This window comes from Athene cunicularia (assembly GCF_003259725.1).
Source record: "Athene cunicularia isolate RWA chromosome 1 unlocalized genomic scaffold, athCun1 chr1_part1, whole genome shotgun sequence".
NCBI classification, from domain to species: domain Eukaryota; kingdom Metazoa; phylum Chordata; class Aves; order Strigiformes; family Strigidae; genus Athene; species Athene cunicularia.
The window spans coordinates 98,152,868-98,172,183 of NW_020799091.1; the positions used below are offsets into that span (position 1 = coordinate 98,152,868).

Sequence of the window (19,316 nt, forward strand, 5' to 3'; positions counted from 1 at the left end):
GCTGGCTGCTACAACTGCCTCCTGGTGATGTGGGGTAGCAGCCGCACTCAGTGTTAGAAAATTAGATTTCCTGGCAAAAGGAGAGTCAGATAATGGTGGGAGAGCAGCAGAAGCTGTGGAGGTCTGCTGCACTAGAATACTGAGATAGCTAAATGCATTTTGAAGGATCAGCCAATAAATGTTGGAAAAGCTAGAAAAAAGGAAGAAAGAAACAAAGAGCCTAAACTTAACTGCCTGAGACTTTTGTCACTCATAATACAATGTCTAATAGCATCATTTTTGCCATCTGGCTCACACTGCATATCTCTCAGAAGGCAGAAGATCTTTTCTTTCATCTGATGTATTTAATGTGCAAGTAGCTATTCCGGGTTTGCCCCTATTGCTGAGGAGTATTGGGAAGATCTAAAGATCCTGTAGGAAAAAACAGTTAAGAAGGAGAAAGCCATGTGACTGCAGTGCAGCGCATGGGCATGGAGCAGAGACTTCTGAGCAGATGTGCCAGCACCATGCTGTTTCCACTTAGTCCCAGTATAGAATCAGGGCTGCAAAAGTGTTTTGCAAAACTAGTCAAGGATTCAGGTGAGCTTTTTCTCACACCTACACTTGAGCATGGGAAGAGAGAAACAGGTCAGCAGATAACCAGGACTAGCCCAAGGCCTGTTATTGCAACAGCAAAATGAAAGCTCTGGCTCATTTGCAGCCCCAGAAACTTGGGCAATGCAATTCATTACATGGTCTGACCTGTGCGAGAGGCGACGTGCGTTGCCTTGCGCTGGGGCCATTACCTGCAGCCCTCACCCTCAGCCTCTGCAAGTGAGTGCCCCTTCTCAGTCTCTTCTAGGAAACCAAGATAACTCAGCCAGCACCAAGAGGAAGCTGGAAGAAGGATGTGGCAGATTATCACTCTGCCCAACCAGGGTCCTAGGAAGGGATTTTCTGCATGAAATAGCTCAGTGTTCTAACAAATCTTTCCCAGCTCTTGCCTAACTCTGCAAACTCAACACATTTCTCCTCCAGCCATGGCTCCCCCAGTTCCCCTCAGAGCAGGTCTCCTGTCAGTGCTGCAGCAGCGTGCCAGCCTCCTGGGCATTGTGCCCCTGCCTCATGGGCAAGCTAGGCCCACTTCAGAGACACTCTGGGGGTCTCCAGCTAACAGCAACCCCCAGCAGGATTGCTGGGGAAGGGGTGCCTCTCAGCATCCCTGTCTTGGGGATGGCTCATTGCTGGAGAAAATGCCTGTCAGAGCATGACCTAGATTTTTTCTGAGGAAGTCACAAGGCTTAGCATGCAAGGAACCACACGGGGTTTGGGTGCTTAGTACCCAGCTGTCCCCGATGACCAGTGTGGTCTGTTTGCATGGCTCAGTCACGTGAACAACACTCTGTCACTCATCTTAGATCCAGACATTCCTTCATCCCACTTCCTCCAAGGTAGGCAGGTTGCCCTGGCTCAACAGGAAATATCACTTGAATACATGATCCACCTTATATCCCATGGGGGTGAGGGCATGGAAAACAAGCCAGCACGCTGCAGAGGAAAGTGTGCATGGGAAATGCTTCAAGTCTGAAGCTCATCTGGGCTTGTCCAGGCACTTCAGTAGCACAATAAATCTTCTGTTCCTGGCTCATTCCAACCCACAGGATTTTAAAGACATATCTGCCTGTCGTGGTCATGTCCTGCATGTGCTTCCAGGTGTCCTTGGTCCTGGAAGAGGGGAAGCATGGAGATTAGTTTAATTTCCAACAGCTCCTAAAACCCATGCAGGGCTTTGATTTTCACTATAGAGTTGGCAGCACTCTAAAATCCAACATTTGTGGAAAAAAAAAATTACTAAAATAGCCTTGCTGATGTGTATTGTTTCCTTATGTTATCTTTTTATAAAAAATGAGACTTCAGTAATAAGAGAATCTGATCCTCAGCTGATGTGCCTTGGCCAATGTCCTATAAAGCTGATAGAAACTTCTCAGCTTATTCTGGGGTCCATAAGCCTTCACTGAAAGACTGTCAGATTTACTTCTTCTGGCCCTGCTGTTATGTTCATGCTCCAAACCTGTTCCCTCATCCTTCATTCCTTTTTTAAAAAAAAGGTGCCACCTGGCACCTGCACAGACTTCCAGGGCTGTGGGTGGAGGAAGGAGGCTGTTACACTTAGGCAGGTGCTGGGTGCTTGTTCCTGGTCAAGGGACATGGTTGAGGTTGCATGCCTCTATCCACACTGCAATGGGATCCAGTCCTGTGACACACTCCCATAATTTCTGCCCTTCCCCTCTCCTGGACATGTACGTTACCCCAGCTCCTTCATTCTCATTATTGGGAATCATATCTGGATGCTTCCTCTGGGTGAGTGGGATCCTTGTCCTGCCTTGGGAAGCAGGAATCCTACATCTTTTGCCTTGGTATGACTGAGGCGGGAGTCCATCTTGTAGCACTTTTACTGTCATCAGGTTAGAGGCTGACACTAATCACAGTCATTAGAAAGCAAGCTCCTCTTGAGGGCTGCCTCTCCCCCTTCGAGTAGGAAGCTCCCCATAGAGTCCCAGGCAGTGAAGCAAATCCTGCCTTTGGTGTATGCTTGAGCCTGTGTTGTGCAGGTGATCAGATGGCCAACATCACCAAGGGGTTTGTTATAGGTGTTGATCCTTTCACATTTCCATTTGATTTTGTTTCCAAGAAAAAAAGACCATCAAATCTAGGGAAGAGGTGTGAAAAAAGGTGAGTTTTCCATCTTCACACTCCAAATCGGTGGGGATAGGAGCCACAAAGGAGCTATACTTGAAGGGGCAAAAGGACAAGGTATGAGGGTCACCCTTCCCTAGCCCTGACCACACTTCCTCTGAAACTGAAAACAAGACAGCAACTTCTAGTCTAGTGCTGGGTCTAACCTGACAAGCCCTGCAGAGAAGCTGGCTAATTAACCATGCTGTAGGGCCACGCTGACCCAGCCACACAGCTCCCTGGCCCTCTCTGGCATCTCTATCTGGCTCAGCGCTGTGTCCTGCTGCTCATTCACAGCCAGCCTGGGTCTCTGGCTCTGCCTGGTGCAAGGCCAGACAGAAAGGCCTGCTGGCATTTTGTGCCTACTTCTGGATTTTGGCTCTTAGAGGGATGGGGACTTTAAACGAGTAATACTCTTAGTGCCACATTTTGCTCCAAGAGCTGGAGGCTAGATGTAAAACAGCTCTGGCAGTCTGACAGCGGTGGGGGTTATACATGAATGGGGGAAGGTACATGAGGGAGTTTACCTAACCTCTCTTTACCCATCATTCGTGCTGCCTGGGAGTCCTCAGGTTTCCTTTCCTCTGATCAGTAGCTGCCTGCTGATTTTCTTCCTTTTTCTGTGTTTGTTAGCCAAAGGTGCAGCTTGCCTAACAAGCTGCTGATACTTTCAAAGCACTGCGTGTTATCCAGTAAAGATTAGACCTGTGAAAAAATTAGTAGTTTGAACTGAGTCCCACAGCAAGATTTATGAATCTGTCTGGCCATGATTTAATAGCAATAACTGCTGTCGCTTCCTGAAGGCAGACATACCCTGCTGTTGTGGGGCCCTGCTTTCACTCACCTTTAACTGTCCCCCTCCCTCTGTCCCCCTCCACTGAAGGAAAACCAGCTGACTTTAGCCTGAGTTCTCCTCCTCCCTCAGCTGCCTTCAGTTGTTCTGGTTTCACAAACTTATCCCATGCCAGCAGTCATCTGTGGCCCCCATGGCAAAGTATGAGTTAAATTAGAGATGTTGCAAGTCACAGCTGGTGTTATGTGTTGGTCTTGAAAGGGGACTTGGCTGTCAAGAGGTACAACTCGTGCTGTTTTGCCATGGAGAGGGTGTATGAATGGAATAAAACACCCATGCCCAGCTGGCAGAACAGAATATAAGAGGTTGGGGCAGGAGGATGCAAGATGAAAGATAACAAGGTTGCTTCATCCAGCATCCTCTTTCCTATTCCTGGCTACTTTCTTTCCCCATCCTTTCACCAGAAGGGTAAAGCAGGACAAGCAGGGATGTAGGTGTGCACTGAACAAGGAGAGACAACTGCATAGCCTCTTTCCTCTGGCGTGATGGGTGGCATCAGCCAAAAAGATCTGGGAGGCACTAGGACACTGATATTTTCTTTCCCACTTCTGAGAATCACTTTAAAAAGTGGTTTTAAAAATGACAGAGCTATGATATCAGAAATCACCCCAGGCCCACAACCTACTCTTACACAGGCTCTGTCCAGTGGCAAGCACCCTCCCAAAGCAGCCTTTATGGTTTATTTTGCTCAGTATTGAGGCAACTGAGTCCTCGTCCATGTTATTCTCATCCCCTACATGATAAGGGAACACATATGGCCACTTGCCTGGAGCCCCCATGTAGTAGGAGCCTCATAGACCCATAGTATCCTGTTACCACATTGCTTTGCTGACACTCCCTTATGCATAATGCGCCTGTGATTACTTGCTAGAGGCAAGAAGCAGAGGCCACTCCTCTCCTATGCTCCTTAAATAGTTAAATGCATTGGTCAGCTGGGAGCAAGCCTGACAGCTGAAAGAGGTGCTGCTCCCAGGACAGAGCCAGGTCTGCATGTAAGTAAGCTGTTTGATAGGTACAATATTTCATAGCTGTTATACTGCCTGGGGTGTCTGCAACTTCCTCTAAATAGTGATAAGTAGGCACTGGTTTAAATGTTCATTTCAATTTTTCCATTATTTTGAATGTATTTACTGGATCCCTTTTTTTTTTTTTTTTTTTTTTTTTTTTCCCCTAAAGTGTTGTTCTCTGAAAATTAGCTCTGTTTAACATTCAAGCTACCAGTAATTTAAAAAAAAAAAAATAGCTAGGTATGGCATTATACATGTAGCTCTGTGGGTGTTTTTATAATTCAGCATGTGAGCGTAGGGAGAGGACAAGTTTATACACATATATCTGTGTGCATGGATTTATGCCTACTTATGAGACAGACACTAGTGATGTGTATCTCTAGTTGATGTGTGTGGGACACACCTTTGCACACACAGAGAAAATGGTCAAAATAGAAAAACAATCCTTAGGTTGTGGAAAAGCAGTGGAGAGGGGAGTTGGTGGAAAGGGGAACAGTTCCATCATGGAAAAAAAGGCTGATTTCTAACCTGTGTATCTAAAATGATGATGAGGAAAAAGTAGCAATATAGATGTTGGAATCCTGGAGGAGTGCTGATGTGGCATCCCAGTATCTTTCCAGCATTGTCTGGGGGGGTGTGGGGGGTGAATGTGCCTGTATACACAGGCCTTACTTGTACAAAGCCATCTGAAGACTGTTCTCTCCTAGAGGCCTGGTGTGGCACAACGGCAGCCACCAATTCTTCTCCTAGCTGCCACTAAAGGCAGATCCTACCCTAGACTTCTTTCTCATTTTGGAGTGAACACTCAGGTTCTGCCTTTCAGTGGCGTTGCACTTGTGCTTGGACCCCACAGCCTGCTGGTTAAAATTCCTCAGTGTGCTGTGTGCCTGGCCTGAGGAAAATTAGGCAGCTGTTAAAGTTAACAGGCAATACTCTGCCCTTCCGGCTTGTTACGTCATTTGCATCAAGCCTCTTAGTACTGTTTTCTGGGGATTGGTACCTGTTGTGTTGTTTTTCTGTTTTATTTTGTATGAGAGGGACAATTGTTAGACAAGCATAAATGCATACTCTTCCCTCGCCATCCCCCCTCTCCCCCCATGTTTTCTGTACAGGCAAGATGTTAATGGAGCGAAGGAGCACATGGCACCGTGATACCCACACTTGCAGATATTGTAAGTGCCAGTCCAACATTTAACTAGTTTCGCTGTTCCAGAACAGAAAATACTATATTCCTTAGAAAGCAGTGTCTGAGGAACTGCGTATCAAAACACTGAGCTTTTGTTTTCAGTTTTAAAACCCCAACAATTTGTACACATTGCTAAAGGACCAGCTCCGCTCCAGTGGTGGCAGGAATTGGAGAGGTCATGCCAAGAAATTCCAAAAGGCAGCACGGAGCTGTGGCTCCCAACTGGAGATCATCTTCCTGAACGTGAGAAGGATGGTCCGTCTAGCTGCTGTCCTATCTCCAAGGGTCTGGAGAAGAGCTTGAGGTGACCCATAAAGCAATACAATGAGTGAAGAAGGTGGCCCTCAACAAAATGCAGGCAATGTAGGCACTGGAAGTAATAAACATGGGTAAAAGCATTCAAAGCTTAGCCTCACTTTTATATGATAGCAAATGAGCATAGTTGTGGCAACTGGGTACAGGATAGTCTAGGGGTGGGCAGAGGGTGGGTTGTCTGGGTTTTTTTGCAGTGAGATTGCAGAAAGTTAGGAACTCCATCTATCAAGAAGACTAAGGACCACTGGTGTATCTCTGAACTTTGGTCCTCTGCAATGTGTTGTAGCTTGTCATAGTCAATGACAATGACTAATGAGCCACAAAACCCAGATCAGCCAGTATAGCAGAATAGGCTGGAGAGGCAGAGAAGGGAAATGTAGGTTTGGGGAACAACAGAGAAAATCTTGTTCTAAGGAAGTCAATTTACTTTCCATTAATCTTTTTCAGAATAAAACTTTCACCTAGTATTCAGCCAAGCTATAGATCACTTTTTTTCAAGTTGTGCCCTCTGAAAGGGGAACACCAAGACAGATTTCGCTTCTGCGGAGTACTGTGATCACTGATTTTTATTGCAGCCAAGTAGATGTAGCCAGACTTGGCTGGGGCACAGAGAAGAGGAGTTTTGTAATCTACAGGCGGTTTACTTGTATCTGGCTTGGAATCTGGAAAGAATCTTGCCTTTCTATTTTTCTCTATAGACCAAAAAAACCTGGTTAGCTAAAACCTATACTCTACCTGAACCATGTGGTCCCATACACCTACTGTTGATGCAATTAATTATATTCCCTGGTGTTATCTCCATCTCCTGTGCTGTGGTTGTAAATCTCCTCACACCTCTGTGAATATATCCCATGTAAACTCTACACTTGACTCACGCAGCTGCCTGTTGTGGTTATTTGGCTATTAATAGATTCCAGGCAGACCAGTCACGACCCAGCCATCAGGGTAAACACATTCATTAAAAGGTAATAGTTGCAAGAAGGAGGAAACCTAACCAGGAATAGCTAACCTTAATCATCCAGGATGTTCAGGCAATTTCAGACACCCAATCGGCACTTCAGTGGTCCAGTGATGGGCTTATCCTAGCTGGACCAGAGAGGAAATGCCTGACTTCCCTGAGTCAGGTGTAGTGAACATCCCAGTGTGAGGCACAAGGAGGGAAGATAGAACATCTCCTGCCACCAGTGCCTGTAAGCAGGATGAGAAGGGGAAGGAGGCTGCCAGCTGGGGATGCCAGCTGCCCTGACCTGGGGTTCAGGCCACTATTTTTTCCAAGAGTAACCCTTGTTTTAATACTACCAAATGTCTCCAGGGTGACTAGAAGGCAGAGCTGCTCTGAGGGACCTTTCTCTAGGCTGCATCAGAAATTTTTCAGTGTTTTCTATTCTCTTATTCATACCTAGCTCTTTAAATGGTTTCTTGTATGAGATTTAAAGGGAGTGATCAAATCCTCAGGTATTTTAAATCACCAGAGCTCTTGTTGCAATATGTGGGACTACTGCCTCAGTTTGTATAGACCCTTTGCAATGGGAGAGCTACACAGATTAATCAGTGCTGCCTAAAAAGCAAGGAAAACTGCAACAGGGAAAGTGAATGACTTTAAATTAGCAAAAGTTGCATGTTTGGGATGAAACTTGGCTTCGATTTACAGCTCAGCAAGACGTTATAGGCAGATTTGCACAAGGCTTTTCTAAGATTATCACATGCTTGCCAAAGAAGGGGATTTCGGAGAACCAAAAATTATACATAGATTTGTATCAAAATTGGAAAATCACTGCTGCCAAAAGGAAAAGCTTATCTTTTTGGATGTGGGATTGGGAGATGGAGTCAAAATTTTTTATCTTGAGATTTTTCAGAATGGAAGGATTTCATGGTTTGCTTAGTGGCAATGATTTAAGTTCCTCTTGTGCTAAAAATTACTTTGGAAAAAGCTCATAGAGAAGACAACCTCAAAAAACATAATTTGGCAGAAGATAATGTCTCTCTCAAGTTTCTTTCTCAGCAAGATAACAAACTTACATCAGTTTGGGTTCATTTAGTTCCTTCCCACAGCCCTTTTTCAATTCAGCAGGTTTTTACTGTGGATGATTTAGTGTGAATGGCCCTTCCACTCAGGAGCCAGGGCTTTAATACCATTACTGTTCTCCTCTCCCCTTAACAGTGTTATTGTTTGAATTATACTGGTACCTAAGAATGAGTAACTGTTTCCATTGAGATAGTCGCTGGAATTGGCAGCTTTATTCCTGTGTCTTGATTTTGACGCTAGGTCACCAGCAAAACAAAGTCAGCCTAAGGGAGTAGTATGTGCCCGTGCATGTACATGCACGTCGTTCATGCAGAGAGCAACAGCTTTTGATTCTCTGAATTCTTGTGCTAACTTGCCACCAACTTTCACCATGGCTCCCTGCATGCAAGACATGCAGCTAGAAAGCTGAGTGCAGTTAGCTACACAGCAGAGGAGAGGAAACAGCGTGAAGGACCTGAACCAGAAGACACGAAAGGGCAGGTGTGCATTAACTAGCTAAGTTGGTTCTTTTGTTTTGCTTAGCTTTTGCAGACAGAGTGGAAGCGTAAGATGGCTTTCAGCAACCACACAAACAGCAGTTCAGTCTTGCCGAATTTACTCCACATGTTTGTGGAACAAAAGAAGAACCTTCGGTTCAATAATTTCAGCAACCCAGCCTTGGAGATGCAAGAGGAGATAATGGCCTCATTTTATATCCTCATCATCGTTGGGTTTTTTGGCTTTCTTCTCTTTGTCATGATGCTCAGCAATATTGTTTCCAGCAAGCCTGAAAACTACATTGACTATCTCTATTCTGGGAAGCTTAACCATCAGAGAAGCAAGGTGGAGCTTCCAGGAAAGGAGAGCAAAGACACTTTTTTTATCATCAACAGCACCGCCTTACTGGAGCTGCAAAGGCAGGATGGCAAAAACAACCATGGATCTGAGGTGCCAAGCACAGACACAGTCCTGAGGAATGTATGAAAATGGATTCTTTCTATTGTCATTCTGTTGTGCGTACAGAGCCTAAACAGGGATATTTTTCATTCGTGAAAGCAAGAAATGAGGAGCTGTGCCTGGACAAATGCAGACTGGTCTTGTGCAAGCTTCCCACATGCAGCTGTGAAGGTACCAGAGTGTAACCTGTGTTATTTCAGCCCCAGGCTGTTGGAGAAGAGGCTGGAAATCATGTCCTTGCTGGTCTAGCAATTTTATGACTGTTTCTACCATGTGTTTTTGTGGCTTGCCTCTTGGGAGAATGGAAGGCCTGCCTTTGCATGCTGTTGCTTCAAGCAGGGCCAGTACATTTCCAGCTGGAGCACTGTTGGTGTGCCTGCTTGCTGTTATTATTTATTCATTTATTTATTTGGGGGGTTGGAGCTGCCAGTGAGCCCACTGGGTGCACACCCTGCAAGCAGAAACCGCCACTACAGCCTCTGTGTTCGCCCTCACTGCCATGCTGGTCATACAGAGGTGGAGGCAAGCTGACCCATGCCCAGCCCTTCTGGAAGGAAGGTTATTTCAAGCGTCTGGAGGCACATCTCAGACTTGAACTTGTTAGCTCGCTTGGCAAGCTTGGTCTGCAGTGGGTTTTTGACAGTGGTCATGCATTTCTCAGCAGCTCTTTTCCTACATGTCAGCCTGTTACCAAAGTCCAGGACAATGAAGAGGGCCAAGACATCCTGACATCTCCTCAGGTTCCCTCCCAGGGCTCACCTGGACAACATTGGAGCTGACAAGCCACAGCTGTAGCCCCCAAGGTTGTGCCACCATTGAGTCGATAATCTCCAACAAATTCTTTCAGTGTTTACTGCTAACCCCCTCGTCATGAAAATCCACTGAGCCCTCAGCTGCTGCTGCTTCCTCAAGTGGTAGACAGCAAGCAGAGGGGTGCTGTGGTAGTTTTAGGGTGTCTTCTGCAGGCCACCTAGCCTCAGCAGACACAAGAAAGAGGGGTTTTCCCACCACATGGCTAAGGGGTGTTCAATCCATGTCATGTAGAGCCTTGGCATACAAGAGTCCAGGATGGGCAGCTGTGGAGAGGCAAACGTTGGCAGTGGGCTTCAGCTTGCTATACTTGGTCCATGCATTCACTGGAAAAAGCTCTGGAGCCTGCAAATCAAAATGGATGGAAACTGGTGGTGCAGATACTCCAAGATCTTTAAGACATTTTCTTACTGAAGCAAAATCCTATGAAAACCTATCAAATTGCATGCCTGTGGGATGGGTCTTGCTGGTGCCACTGAGCCTCCTTTATGTTGTTTTGTATGTTTGCTTTTTGTTACTGTTAGGAAAAAAAGTTCTCCACAATTTTGTACCCTAGGAAGCATTATTTCTTAACTTTTCTTAAACAGTGTTTTACTCTATCTGTAGCATCATGTTTTGATACTATGATCTCTTTCTTTTGTTTTTATGTATCCTTTTCTGCCATGATACAGTAGTATTATTGTGGGATTTTGCCAGTTTGGTCCAAGCCAACTGCCTGGAAATGATTTACTTCACGTGGGTTGTATCCTGGGAGTTTCCAGAGCCTGATCTTGTAAGACATATTCCAAGGCTGATATTCCAGCTGATAGCCAAGATGAAATCCACACCACTCTCTTGGCTTTCCACGCTGCTTCTTTGAATTCCAGAGATTCAGCTTTCCAACACAGACATCTCCTTTTTTGGACAGGTACATATTCCCCAGACACTGTCTCCAGCAGAGGCCAATTAGGCAGTTGAGTTAGTTTTGGACTCCATTGCCTTTGGCTTCATTACCGTGTCTGGTTTAATAACTATGCGGTTTGAGCCAGGATCCACTGTTTATGCTCACTGCTCCTGACTGCATTCAGTAGCCATGCTTCCATTGCTTCAGCTCAGCTATTCAGATCTGAAAAATGAGAGGTGTTTTAGATAAAACATTTGCAGTTTCAAGTTTGTTCCTTCTGCCCAGCATGGGTGTTTTCCAGAAGGTGGTGGGTATGACTGTCCATTTTGGAAAAGGATCAATTTCTGCCCAGTGCCAGCATTGAGAAGAGACTTTAGTCTGACTTCTAGCAGTAGTGACAATTGCTCCTGCTTTGTAGACCCAGTTTATCATTTTTTCCAGTCATGCAAATGTGTCAGGAAGCAGAGTCAAATTGCTCTTTCTATCATGAGTGTTAGATACAGGTTTCAGACAACCATCACCCATGCCAGGTTCTGTGCAGTGAAATTTCACCTCCTGCTGCAGTGGCTGCTGCTTTTCTGATACAAGGGAAGCACCAGGCTGGAGGGTGTACTCCACAGCCATGGGAAGTGCTCTTTGCCTCTCTGCAAACCAAGCTTCTGAAAACTAATTCACTGATGATGTATGACAGAAGTCTACTGATATCCTCTTTGGTGTCCCCTTGGGGACAAGCCCATTACTGCTCACACCCTTACAGGTAAGCAGCTCTTGCTGGCAGTCGGGTGGGGATGAGGTGAGCCCTCCCTCTCCCTGTGTTCACACTGCAGCTGGGGCTCTACATCCTGTATTGAGAGCTAAAGTCAGACCTCTACGACTCAGGTAATGGAGCTAATGGCTCTGTCCCCTTCCCAGACTCAGGCACACCCCTCAGCAATATGCCAACCCCTTGGCCTTGAAGCTTTCCCTTATGTTTTTCCTTCCCCACCTCAGGGACACCCATACGTGTCTACATATGCTTTCAACAACATCTGATGAAAAGCTTGAACTCCTAAAGATGTCCCATTCATACAGAGTCTAGGCAATAGATAGCCAAGTATTTCTACCTGAAATAGTGGCTGTGGTTAGGCAGAAGCTGTGACTGTGATGCTACCAAGGGAATGGCTGATAAGCTCAATGTTGGCAGAGAGCCCCTAATATTGGCAACCAAATTTCATCAGTTTTCACAAGGTGGTCTTTGGGGGGAAATGCCAGCAGTTGTACTAGCTCCATTCTGAGAAGTTTATGGTTCTTACTTACATATTGGCTTAATTTATTTTCTGAAGTTTACACCTTTTTCTGTTTCCATCCTGAGGCCATCTGATTTTGGTGAGTGCTTCTCTTATTGGTTCCATTGTGGATCACGAGCTAAAATTACACACTTTTGGAAAGTCTCATTTGACACCAGAAATACTATTTAGCATGGGACTTCAGCTAGTGTTCAGGACTTCATCAGACAGCTAGGAGGGAAAGTAGAGTATTTAAATTGGGTATGGTATTTGTTAGAAAAAGGATTCTAATTTTTCTTACTCCATATAAGACTGGAAGAGAACCAAATTCCCTGTAGAATAATGTTTTCAAGTGTTGGTTTTGGAAAAAAAAAATAATTCAAACTTACAAAAATTTTAGATAAAAATAAAATGTTAAATTTCAAAATTAGCAACTTAATTTTATCTGCTACGTGTAATATAATACAGCAGTAAAAGCATTCACTGGTTGCCCAACATCATGCATACTCTTTATGTGTATTTCATTATGTTCTGTATTTCATTATGGTTTTATCTGGCATTTTAAAATAAAGGGTTTGTGATGATTTTTAGCTTGCGTATAGAATGTGGTGACTGGTAACCTAATAACATAATTACTACTGAAATGAGTAATTGGTATGTAACTGATAATTGGTATCCTAATTGCTTCATTAATAGGGACTTTGTTCATGGTAATTGGTAAATTTGTTATTTAGCTAAAAGTGGTACAATAGAATTTGGTGAAGCACCATAAAAGTGCATGGGGTGTGTGTGTGTGTCACTGCTCAGCCCCGACTTGTGTACACAGGCAGTGATGGAGGAGCTGGTAGCAGGCCTGGGCTAGACCTCCCACCTCCTTCCCAGGGGGAACATGAGGCCACTAAGCCTGGGCATCCCTGTGAAACGCTCTCTGTGCTACTGAGCCCACCGTCCCACACCCACAGACAGCCTGGGGGGCAGGAACCACCCACAGCCAGTGCCCTGCATGTGGGCTGCGGGGTTGCAATGGCTGAGTGCGCTGGGGGCGGTGGAAAAAGACAAGTGGTCCCAGCGCTGATGCCCAAACCCCATCCTTCAGGGCACTGCCTTACTGCCAGGGGCAGGTCTTGCTGGTAGGTCAGCAGGGCGAGAGCAGACTCTGGTGCAGTGACTGAAGGGTAAGAGAGCAATCGAAAGTGCCTTCTCCCAGATCCCAAGCGCACTTGTGGGGCAGGGCCTACGCCCAGAAATTTTGCACTGTGTGGCCTTGATAGGGAATCTCAGAAGTCTAAAATGACAAAGTTTGGAAAGGTCCCTGCCCCAATGTGCTCACTGGCTGTGTAGACATGTGGTGGGAGGGAAAAGAAGCAAAAAGTAACACAGCAGCCTAATGGTAGCACAGGAAATAAAATACGTATTTTTGCATCTCAGTCCACTGCCTTATGTCTGCTGCTCAAGTTTTTTAAACGATGTTGAGATGCTGGGACCATGAATAATAGTTTTTAAAGCAGGTTAACAGGTGGGTTTATGCCCTATGTGTATGGGACAGAAGAGAATACACTTCTCAAGTAGGTATTCTGAAAAGGCTATGAAAGCAGTCCATCCCTCCCATCTGTCTACATATCAGCTGCATCACCATTGGTAATTTCGTAACCAGTTAGTCTCAGACCAGTTCATGGGGGTTTAAGGAGACAGGGCCATCCAGAGACGCAGGCACAGTGATGCTACCTGACAGCATAATAGCATCACCATGTCCTTCTGGGATAGCGCCACAATACAGTAACACAGACCTTGTCTGTGCCTAAGGCCTCAGAATCAGAAAGGCTGGTTTGCACCTCCTTCATCCACCTTGCAAAGTCCCTTCATCGGCACATGAAAGCACAGACAAGTGCTCAGCCTAAGGAACCAGGCTGTCTTTGTCACTCTGCATTTGCCTTGATGTTGCAAAACGACAAAAGCCTGGAGTGATAGAGCAACGGTTTCAGGTCTGTTCACTATAGGGGGTCCAAAGTGATGAACATCAAGCCTGATTTTCCTGAGCAGCCCCAGTGGTACCTACATGGGTGGGCCAGTTCAGAAGAGGACTGTGCTTTTGAAGCGCATCTCCTGACTGCTGCTGCTGTGCTTTGTGTTGCCTCATGGAGCCGTCTGAGAGCACACAAATGAACTGGGCACCACAGCTTGCAGCCTGTGAGCAGCTTGTGGGGGATGGCAGCACAGAGCTGCTGCTCACCACTAGTGACAGGGGCAGGTCTGAGAAGGAGAAGACAGGCAGTGTTAGAGCCATCCTTAGCCTGGCACAGCCAGGAGGCCTCAGGGACAAGCCTGGAGAGGCAGGAGAGAATGGGGAAGGAGAGGGGAAGCCCTACCTCACTTCTGTACCCAGGGACACTGCCTGGATGTTGTTCCCCTGCCTTGTTTCCTACTGGCGTCCATTCACAATCAGAAGGTAACTTGAAAATAAGAGTACCAAAAGCAGCATGCTCTTTTTGTGTCTATCATTTCCATCTCATGCACAATTAAGTAAATCCTTTCTGGAGAGCAGACAAGGAAAAACCACCTTCAATTTAGCTAACAGGAAATATGATTTGCAGTTCCAGTGGGTGTCTTGGGTGGGATGCTTGTCACAGGCACCTCTTGATAGTTGTTTCGACACTTTACATCCAGTTCTTGAACAGTGAGGTCTCTAAATCAGCATTTTGGGGGACCTCGGGAACTAATCAGGCCTCTAAATCTGAACTTTTCAAAACTAATAAGCACCCAATAACTCCAGTAGGACTACTCATGTCAGTATACCATTATGCTCCTGTTATACATTTATTAAGGACAAAAGATAACAAAAAGAGAAAGGTATACCACAGTGTGAAATAGTAATAGAGATGAGTCAATATTATTTCATGTTGTATTCTCATATGAATAGGTATTGCATATTCAAGAATTTTTTTTCATGTGTGTACAGTCTGAATCTGCCATAATTTTGCATCTGGCTAACAAACCATATAGGCTTCATTCTGGGGCTATACCCTTCTTATATCAAATTTTCAGACTTCTGTTCTCCACTTGATGATGCTAACATGGTGTGCCCCATCACTCATCTGCCTCAGCAAGGAGAACATCCAAACAGCTGAGTTAGACCCAGCTGGCCATGTTAATTTTCAGACATTTTTTGACTTCACAGTTTTCCACTGTGTTAGGGGGAAGGAAAACTAATCCAGAGGGGATAACGCAGACCGTGGGGTGTCTCAGTTTCAGAGGTGGGCAAGGATGCATGCCATCATCAGAGACTGACACATTTGTGCGTTCAGCTCCATCTGGCAGGCTGATGATGCTGCCAGCATTCACTCCCAGCCTTGTAGGTACAGCTAAGTGTGAGCAGTTTAACAGTCTTGTACTAACAAGCTTGTTCCTGCAGTAAAATTCTGCATGTGCATCTGCAGGAAGGAGACACAGCTAAAAAAACCAAATGGGTCAAAATAATCTTCATTTTCTGCTGCTCCACAGCTTTCCCCAGCTAAACACTTGCCGCTGTTGGTTTGCCTGTGCACACATGCACATGTGCACACATATGCGCACACACACATGCACATGTGCACACACACACATCTTCCCCTGGCTGTTTCAATCTCCCTGGGCCAGCTGCAGCCCCACTTTGCCACATGCTCCTGTGCCCCTGTTTTACTTGCCATGACAGCAGGGTCGTACCAGTCCAGCCTTCTGCTCTGACCTTCATTTCAGCCTGTGTGTTCATATAAGACCACACGAGAAATTTTCTTTTTCCCCCATAATCCCTTCTGTTTCTCTTAAGGTGTTGCTCAGCCTTGGAGGGGGTGATGGCATTGGTGCTGGGCTCAATGCAGATCCCTCAGGGGTTTGTCAGTAGGGCCAGCACAAAATGGAGGACTGGTTGAACAAAGTAGGAACCTAAGAGGACTCTAGAAACCAAATTACTCCTAAAAATGCCTCACCTCAAAGTGATGTCTGAGGCATCACTTATTTCTTTCCCCTCCAAGGCCTGGAACTGGGCAGGTTTAGCATGATGGACCTTGCACAGGCTGCTGTGCTGTGCTCTGTGGGGGTCCAGAGGTCCTCCTTCCCCCCATAACAAGACAACCAGGGTTCAAGCCCCCTCCTCCACCTGGGAGGATTTCAAGGCCACATCTTCCATGAGGCAACATGCTTGGCAGGGAGAGAGGGAATGGTTTCTACCACTGGTCTCAAAGCTCAGGCACTGGCTCACTCTCCATGCTGACTTTGGGCAGCTCTTTCCTCCACATGTCCATCCCCCTGGACCCCTTTTGGCGGTGCCTGGCTGGCCCACAGATGTACACAGAGCCCAAGCACTCACCCAGTGCTGTGAGAGAAGGAACTACGATGTTCAAGATGAGCAACGCCCCAATGCCAGAAGCCGCTAGCTGCACAGCTGCAGCCTTCCCATCCTGATGGGACCATTGTTTTCTAAGATGCCTTTGGATCAGCCACCTGAAGCCCCTGCTGATGCTGTTTTGGTTGAGTGACACCAGGACAACAGGTGCATTGTGAACTCTGCAAGCATCCTTCATGAGCCCTGAGACATCAACACGCAGCGCTTCGCAAATCTGCTCCTCAGGCACGTAATTTGATGCTGCTTCAAAGAGGCAGTGCCTGCAGTATTTAAGAGCTCTGAGGATACTGCAGCTTAATGGTTTCAAAGCCATTTTTGTAGGGGAAACAGATATTCCAGAAAGTCTTAAAACAGGAGAAAAACTATCCAAGGAGGCCAGACCGTGCTGGCTGGTATGGATGCTTGTTCATGCTGGCAACAACCAAGGGCAATAGCAAACTGCTATTAAGAAGTGATCTGCCCATCCAGTAGCAAAATGGTATCTTTCAGGAGTTGTGTGAATCTCTGACCATGTCCTGTGGGAAGTGCGTAATTGTGATGAGGGATAAAAATGAGCTGATGTGTGTTGGGGAAAAAGGTGGTAAGGAGCCAGAGACGGGAACTCTGCCGTTCCACCAGAAATCTACATGTCCAGCATTGAGTGTTGCCCTAGAGTTGCTAGAGCCAATAGCCATGAGCTCCTTGTGCCTTTTTCTTAGGCATCTCTACCCTATGGACATTGCCTGGTTTTCTTTGAAATAGTTTATTATAAACAGGAAGGACTTTGCCCTGAGGTCTATTGAGAGGACCCACTCCTCTAGGATATCCTCTTCAGTGACTCATTTGTTAAAGGAATAGAGAAGATGACCCCAAACAAATGGAAGGTAGCGATTAACAGAGTGAAGAGATCGGAGAACTACTACCTTGACACACCTTCTTAAATAGTTCTTCCTGCAAGTCAGGCTTCAAATGTGATTTGATTGGTGTTGAATGAGTTACCCTGCTCCAGCCCTGCCAAGCTCTTTCCTTCAAATAGTGTAAACCAAAAAACCCACAGGTTAATAGCATTAATAAAAGAGATAATTTTAAATCCAAACGTTTCACTTTAGGTGTATTCCATGACAAGGTTCATATGCACAATACTTGCACTGAGAAGGGACAGTTAATTTGCCTTATCACAAAAATGGGCCAAAGTGTGCCTAAGATCCAGTTTAGCCAGCCTTCTGCACAAATTCCTCCGTTATAGGAGTCATGAGACCATGCCTCAGATGTAAATGCCCTCAATTTCCAGAAAGACTGGGCTGCAAAATGAATTCTGTAGGTCAAGCCTGTCTTTGACCCCAGTAGGAGATCTGCTCTTGAGCAACGAATATGCTAGACCGTGACTCACACCAGAGTCCACAGCTTAAAGAAGTCTGAAGAATTTAATGAGACTTTCCCATCATATTCACATTAAAATCTGATATCAGCTCAGTAGTTCATTATACTGAGTACCTTGCTTCCAACAGTGGTCTACAATAAACATTTCAGTGACAGGTAAAAGGAATCTTTCTAAAAGGGAAGCCCCTTTCTGAGTCCTAACAATTAGTAGTTGGTTCAGGCTTTAAAGCATGAAGAGTTTAGTCTCTCAGGATAAAATACGGCACTCATAAGTGGAGATTTTCTTTAACCATGACATTGATTACTGAGATATAATGATTTTTCATGGAATTGAGTTCAAAAGATTATTTATGGGTGATGCAAAGTACTATATCTCAACAGCAGTTTTTTCAGTTTCACTGAACACTTTCCTGGGTTTTTGAGAGTGGCTCCCAATTTACATTCTCTGTGTTGCTCATTACTGGGTATATGTTTATTGTGTACTTCCTAGAGAACTAAGACCATAAAAATATAAATAAGTTATGAGACAATTTGCAGGTTCACTAAAACATCTCAATACGCTGAGGCAGATCTGTGCAGTTTTTCTCCTGAGTGTGGAAACCATCTAAATGAGCATTGTAATTTGGTGTGGCAGAGACAGCTAAAAAGGGAGTCTCACCTACCTACCTTCAGAAGAATCCATGCATGTAATTTTCTAGAGCTGTGAATATACAAATAACTATCTTTTCTCAGCTTCATAATCATCAGCAAAAATCTGCTCATTTTCTACAAATATGGATGTAGCAGAGACTGGAAAATTAGGTGCTTCAAATGCAAGAAAGAAACAGTGGGGGAAAAAGGGGAGACTGAAGAGGGGCAGGAATGTTTTTATTGTCCTGGTATCAGGGCCCTGAACATAATTTCACATTGGCTTGAAGCAGCAATTGCTCCACTAAATATCGATGAATATGAAGTGGTGTGAAATCAAGCATGAGGAAAGAAATAGGTCTGCTGTCTCTTTACCACAAGGGTAGGCAGTAATTGCATAGTAGCTTAGTTTTCTTAAGAAACAAATGATGCACATCCCATTTTCCCAATGACTGTTTACCTTCACCCGATGACACTGCACTATACTACCGGGGAGAAGTAACAGTGCACTATAATCAAATCAGCACAAACCGCATGACTTCATTGCTGTGTTCTGGATTCACGTGAAGAAGAACGAGACCAAACCTGAATGGAGCAGAGTCCTGGACTGCTGCCTCACTGCAGCTCAGCCTTACCAGTCTCTGCTGCCATGGCTTACGCAGATGCAGGTTTAGGGCTGGACTGCAACACTTCTTCATTGGTAGGGTGTGTCTTCTGCCATCTGTAATTCGCAGTGGAATCCATGGAACCAGGCACAGAATCACCTGCTTTCCATCCATTTTAGCAACAAGGAAGTATTTGTGTCACAGGAATTTATCAATCTTTCCTGTTCTGTATTCTTTGCTAAAACGAGGGTGACGCCTCCATGAAGGGTTTCATGGAAACAAGCATGAGGAAAGAGGAATGGTTTGGTGCCACGTCTCCCAGAGAGCGAGGGAGAAATCCCTTTCTTGTAA

The 19,316-nt window shown here is 45.4% G+C and overlaps 1 protein-coding gene across 1 annotated transcript; it reads left to right on the forward strand.

Annotated features, from left to right (window-relative positions):
• Window positions 1-8,651: 8,651 nt before the first annotated feature.
• On the forward strand, window positions 8,652-17,294 carry FAM243A (family with sequence similarity 243 member A). The gene is given in 8 exon segments (XM_026846555.1): window positions 8,652-9,059; window positions 15,799-15,861; window positions 16,577-16,605; window positions 16,607-16,801; window positions 16,803-16,981; window positions 16,984-17,062; window positions 17,064-17,173; window positions 17,176-17,294. Coding segments are annotated over 8 exon segments (1,182 nt in total).
• The last annotated feature ends 2,022 nt before the right edge of the window (window positions 17,295-19,316 follow it).